The sequence below is a fragment of the Pteropus vampyrus genome, unplaced genomic scaffold (assembly GCF_000151845.1).
Source record: "Pteropus vampyrus isolate Shadow unplaced genomic scaffold, Pvam_2.0 Scaffold94, whole genome shotgun sequence".
In the NCBI taxonomy this organism is placed as follows: Eukaryota; Metazoa; Chordata; class Mammalia; order Chiroptera; family Pteropodidae; genus Pteropus; species Pteropus vampyrus.
In genome coordinates, this window is record NW_011888875.1 from 1316548 (window position 1) to 1323022 (window position 6475).

At 48.0% G+C, this 6475-nt stretch overlaps 1 protein-coding gene across 1 annotated transcript in view; it reads left to right on the top strand.

Annotated features, from left to right (window-relative positions):
• ANKH (ANKH inorganic pyrophosphate transport regulator) overlaps positions 1-6475 on the top strand; it is a 55151-nt gene that overhangs the window by 11434 nt on the left and 37242 nt on the right. The window contains exon 3 of the mRNA XM_023532942.1: positions 4957-5075. Within this exon, the coding sequence (XP_023388710.1) occupies positions 4957-5075 (119 nt within the window). The remainder of the gene's footprint in view (positions 1-4956; positions 5076-6475) is intronic.

The window sequence follows — 6475 nt, forward strand, 5'->3', positions numbered from 1 at the left end:
GGAGAAACCACTGCTGGGGGTTTTTTATTCTTTTACATGTTTATTCTCAACAGGGACCTGTACGGCCTCTTCCAGAGCAGCCTGGGCAGTCAGCAGAGCTCAGGGGAGCAGCATTGCAACTGAAGTAATTTCTAGAGTGGTTCTGTTTGTCAGTCTTCCCTTGTCAACAAACTTTTCCATTATTTATGATTATGAAGCAGCCCTGTGAAGGGTGAATTGGTACAATTTGATGTAATTTACACCAACAAGGATGCTAGCAATGAACAGGCGGTTTCAGTATAGTCTCACAATTTGTCACTGTGTAACAAACCACCCCTATACTCAGTGACTCAAAACACAAGCATTTACTCTTGCTTCCGGGCCATGGGTCGGCTGGGTGGACATGGCTGTGCTTGTGCCTCTGTGGTTGGCTGACAGCAGGAGGCTCTGCTGATCTTGATAGGATCGTGGCAGGGTGGGCGCGGGGCGGGGCGGTGCTGCCCGCTGACTGCAGGCCGGTCTGGGTGGCCCCTGCTGTGTCAGCAGGGCTCTGTTCCGCACAGTCTCTCATCCTGCACCGGCACAACCCGAGCTTGCCTGGGCCGCTGTGGCAGTACTCCAAGTGAGAGGACAGAGCACACAAGGTCTCCTGAGGCCAAGAGTCAGAAGAGACAGGCCATCGCCGCCACCGGGTACTGCTGGCCAAGACAAATCACAGGCCAGCCCAGGGCCAGCGGGTAGGAACTAGACTCCACCATTGCAGAGTAGGGGTGTAAGGAGGAGAGAGGAATCGGGGACGTTTTTGCAGTCTGTCTGTCCCAGTCACCTCTTCGGGGTAATGGAGTCATGAATTTATTCAGGCAGTATCTCCTGAACACCTCCATGTGGCAAACCCTGGGCTGGATCCTGGGGATCCAGACATGAATCGGGCATGTTCTCTAGAGAAAAGCAGATCATTATACAGTATATCATTACACACCCCACTCCAGAGACTCTTGCTTGATACCAGCAGTGAGACAGAACTTACGTGCTTGTGCTAAAATTTCACGTTTGCTTTACTTCCTTCGTGCATGGGTTTATGATGTCTCTCCAAGGCCTGGGCAGTGTTGGTTCCTCCCATCCCCACATCTTCCAGATGAGGGTGACGGTGCAGGCTGTACATGAGCATATCCCGTGTCTGCGACCTGCCCTCAGACAGGTAACCAGTCTCTTCACAGCCGGGTTAGCTGGCACAGGGCCCGACGCGTGAAAGTCATGCAAACCTTTTTTGCCGAAGTGATTTAAATATCAGCCATACAAACCCACACACTTTGGAAATGATATATTAGAAACGCGGAGAAGGTACCCACCCCTGTGAAAGCCCAATAAAGAGAAGCATGGTGGGCAAATCCATAGTGAGACTTCTAAGCAAGGGAACTTGGGAATTTAAATTAGAATAAGGGTTCTCAAATTGGCCTCTCAGAAACACACATATTATCCTGTTATTAAAATTGGAGGCTGGCTTTCTCCCGGATTCCCATGGGAAGATACAGGTATACAGATTTGTTTTGGTTAGTATTGCTATTTCTTGGCATCTTACAAGTGCTGGTAACTACTGGATGAACTAGATGGACAACCATCAAGGCCAGCAGGCTGAGGTCAGAGGAGCTAGGGCTTCGAATGGCCCTTCTGCTTTCTCCTTCGCTGGGCGGGGTCAAAGCTGTTGACATATTTAATAAATAAGTCAAGTCAGTGTCCTCCTACTGCAGCCACATCAGGAAATCTGTTAAGAAACCTTGTTTAATTTTTCTTTTTAATGTTCTGTCCTTCATAAAGAATACGAGCTTCTTCAGAACAATCTCCTCGGTTAAGGCAGTTTATGCAAGTTGGAGGTTACTGACTTGTTTAAGCAGCTAGCCTGGTAATTAGGGACTCTATGCAAAGCACTTTAAACAAATTACCCCCAGCCAGCAGCTCCAGCCAGAAACAGCTCCAGGACACTGGCTGGGAGGAGGGGCGAGGGGAGAGTGAAAAACAGCTGCTGGGGTTTTATATTCGCAGCTCACAGGTGGAAACAGCCTTCGTGCTTATTATTATCAGACTCTTCCTCTGCCCTGTACGAGAGGAGTAGAAGGAAGGGAGGAAAAAACAAAACGGGAAGAAAAAGCGTTCCTTGGCCTCCACATTTTTCTGGTAGCCGGAAGAGGAAAAGAAGGAAAGAGAAGCAAAGGCAGCCTTGGACCTGTGGGTCCCAGAGTACCCCAGAACTTGGAGACCCCAGAAGAGCCCAATACCAGCTGCAGGGGCGGGGAGCACATTCCACCTGAGTCAGAAAGCGGGGCCAGGCTCGCCAGCCCCAGTTAAACTTTCCATGTTTACTCTTCGTTACTCTGCAGAAAGGCACTGTTTTTGATAATCGAGTTAAAGTCGTCTAACGTATGTAGGTATATTCACAGAGGGTAGAGAAGCTCATTGACGTTGCTGTCTGCAGACCCAGGCCGTACGAGCCAACTGCACCCAGCTCTCAGTCTCAGACTCGCGTGTCCCGTCTTCCTTGGCCCTGTCTCACGGGAACATAACTCTCTCCTTTTCTCAGCAGCCACCTGCGTGAGTTTGCTAGGGCTGTCCTAACACAGCAGCACACACTGGCTAGCTCCGACGACAGCAGTGTATTGTCTCACAGTTCCGGAGGCTGGCGGATCACGGTGTCATCGGGGTTGGCTCCTTCCGAGGCCGTGAGGGAGGGTCTGTTCAGGCACCGCCCGCAGCTTCTGGTACTTCGCTGGCATCTGTGCGTTCCTTGGTTTTTGCTGGCATCACCTCAGTCACTGCCTTCAGGTTCACGTGGCGTTTCCCTTAGTGCACATTTACCTCTGTGTCCAGTTTTGCCGGACACTGGCCATGTTGGATTGGGAGCCACTGTACTCCAGGATGAGCTCATCTTAACCAATCCTATGCAATGACTCTGTTTCGAAATAAGGTCACATTCTGAGGACTGGGGACTAGGATTCAACAGGAGAATTTCGCAGGGACTCAGTTCAGCCCGTAACACCACCCCTCCACACCCTAGCCTTTCACCAGTCGTCTGGTCCCCAGTCACGTCCACTCGGCTGGCATTTTATGTCAACTCTAACCTTTGCCGGGGAATTCTAGCTCATGAGCTATTCATAGCCAGCCCTGGGCGCTTGCACTTGGCATTGCACTGCTCTGCTCGCCCAGCGTGGCCGCCCTTAGCATGGCCGGCGGCCTCTGCCAGGGGCCAGCAGTGCTTTGGACACGGTCAGCAGCGTCCCTTTGCAGGTCCTAGCACGGTGAACTTTCCCTGACTAAATGGAAACAAATGCACAAATAAACGGCAGCAACAATACACTTTAAGACAAAATGTCCAAGGTTCAGCACCTAAAGTAGACTAATTGTATGATAAAGTAACATCTCCGTCCTGGCTCCATGATTCTGCCAGCTTATCTCAGGTCTGAATGCCTCAGCTGGAGCCTTCTCCAATCCACTTCTACCTGTGTATCTTCTGATCCAGACAGGGACCTCACAACGGCCTCCTTCCGTCCCTGTCCCTCTCTGTAACTAATCCCACCTTCCCACGCCTTTTCTCTTTCTGCCACCGGGCAACACCCTCCCTCCTGGATGCATCTTCCTGCTGCCTCAGCAGCCCTGCTGGCCCCAACACACTCCACACCTGACACCTTTGGTTACCTGGCAGCTCACCTTCTGGTTTTCACCTCTGCCCCTCTCATGCAGCGTTGGCCTCCCCCGTCCGCCTTGTTCTCCACGCATCTTCTCTCTTCCTGCCCTCTTCCCCTCGAAATCACTTACTTGCACCTCCTTCCCCGCTGGGGTTCCCGTTCGTGCATTTAAACCTTCTTGATATCATCGCTAAGACCTGTCCGAATTCAGTTTCCGTAATTCAAGACTCATTCTGACAGAAGATGGACGGTCATTTCTTTTTACCAGTTAATGTGGTAATAAGTCGTCCCCCAAGCTTTGAAATGGGGGGAAGGATTCTGACTCCTTCTCCCAAAGTGAGGCTCTCGCTGTGCCCTGTCTCCGTTCCGATTTCAGAACGGCCTGTAGTTACCAGTGCGTTCACATTCATATTTATAAAAGGACGAAATCAGCGGGAACACTTCTGTTAAAGCACTTGTAAAACCACAAAAAACACAGAGCTGAGTATTTTCCTATGCAGCCTAAACGCGTATCGATGAGATAGAACAAGCTTAATCTTTTATGTTATCTTTGCTCGCATCCGTCGGAATGCCCCGCTCGTGCATCGCGATGACCTTTCTTGTGCTTCCTTTACATCTGTTTGACACCTAGGCTCCCATTCGGCCCATAGTGGTTAAGTCCCCATTATGTTCCAGTCACACACTGGTCACAAACCCTGATGTCGGAGGGACTTCAGAAGCACCTCAGAGATATCATTTGTTCACTGGGCAGGGTTATGCCCAACATTGCCACCTGCTGCCAGACGTAAAACGGAACGAAAGGAATGGCGAGTGGTGAAAAGCTTTAAAATTTTTTTCTGAAAAGGCATGGTAGCATCTGGGGATTTTCCCCTTAGTAAATAATTAAAAATATGTGTGAGCGTTTAGCTTCAGACTTATCTATCAAGCCTTCTTTTATACCATCAAAATAATGGAAACCACCTAAATGTACGGTCCTAGGAGATTAAGATGCTAAATATATCTATGAAAAGAAACGTAGTACAAGCACTGACAGGTGGAAACGTCGTGGAAACGGTTCGGAGTTCACAAGAGCGTATACACGGCATGATCCGATCTTTCTGTTAAAACACACATGCACACCACCACACGCACCCCCATAAAAAAAAAAACCGGTCATCTAAATTTTCACATTTTTCTACCAAAATATATATATATATATGGATATATTACATTTAAAATCGTATTTAAACTTTTGAGAGGAAAAGCATACAAAGGTAACTTTTTCTGAATACCACAGTGTATGTTTTTTTGGCTTTTGCAGCCTATAGCGACTTAGGCTACTACATCATCAATAAACTGCACCACGTGGATGAGTCGGTGGGGAGCAAAACAAGAAGGGCCTTCCTGTACCTCGCCGCCTTCCCCTTCATGGACGCGATGGTGAGTAGAGTCGGCTTTTTTAAATGATGACGAAATAGACACAACATAAGACTTAAACCATTTTAATCATTTTTATGTATACGGTTCGATGGCACGAAGTGCATTCGCTTCGTTGTGAATCTTCAAAACTCTTCTCATCTTGTGAAACTGAAACCCTGTCCCCATTAAGTCCTAACTGCCCATTCCCCACCCCCCTCAGCCTCTGGCATCTCCTCTTCTACTTTCTGTCTCTATGAATCTGACTACTCTGGGTGCCTCGTATGAGTGGGGTTACAGGACGTGTCTTTTTGTGACTGGCTTATTTCACTTCGTATAATGTCTCCAGAGTTCACCCGCACTGGAGCATGTGTCAAAATAGCCTTCCTTTTTAAGGCCGACTGATATTCCACTGCGTGTATGCATCACATTTTGTTTCTCCATTCGTCCGCCAGTGGACATCTGGGTTACTCCCCACTTTTGGCTATTGAGAGTTAACATTGCTCTGAACTTGGGTATACGGATATCTCTTTGGGTCTCTGTTTTGCTTCTTTGGGGTATATAGCCAGCAGTGGCATTGCTGGACCATGTAGTGATTCTCTTTCTAATTTCTCGAGGAACCACTGTACTGAGTCCCATCGTGGCTGCACCATCTTACACCCAGCAGCCGGAAGGTTTCCAATGGACCGTTGACTTTTAACCAGTCCGTCTTGCCAGTTTATGAGAATTGTCTATGTTTGTAATAAGTTTTGACAGGCAGCAAGAGAGCGCATTTGAAAATTTTGATTCATATGTAAAGTTCTTTGACATATTTAGGATCAAAGGATCAGGCTAGCTTTCTGACGATAAACTTGCCCCTTTTTTGATTTAAGCACCTAAAGCTTTTTAGAATGAGAATCTCTTGAATAGACGGATGGGATTTCATCACTTCAATAACCGGCTTTTCCACATTAGCTCAGGGCGGCTCACTTCCATAGATGAAATTCTTCGTCATGGTCCTGAAGAGTTCTCAGACGATGCTTTTTTTCTGTTCCTCTGTGTTATAGACATAAGACTTAGCAAAACGAGTATTTCCAGTCATGTCCAATACTGGAAAAGAAGCCCTTTCATTTTAAATTACCCTTGGAAGGAGGCGTAAACATTTTAATCCGTGTGGTTTTCTTACCAGCCCTACCTCATGTTTTATATCCATTCGCTACGTGAGGTAAAGGGACATCTGCATTGAGGCGAGGCAGCAGCCCCGAATCCATGGCCGAATGAGGCAAGGTAAAAATACATGCGGGCCATTTTTCCAGACGTCGTCGGAAGTCTCGGTTTGCCTGCGGTTAGGTTAGTGACATGTTCTCAGTGACTCTGTGACAGCTATCCACCAGTTCACAGGGGAGCCCTAAATTTTAAACTCTCAGGTCTGATTCTAAATTGTC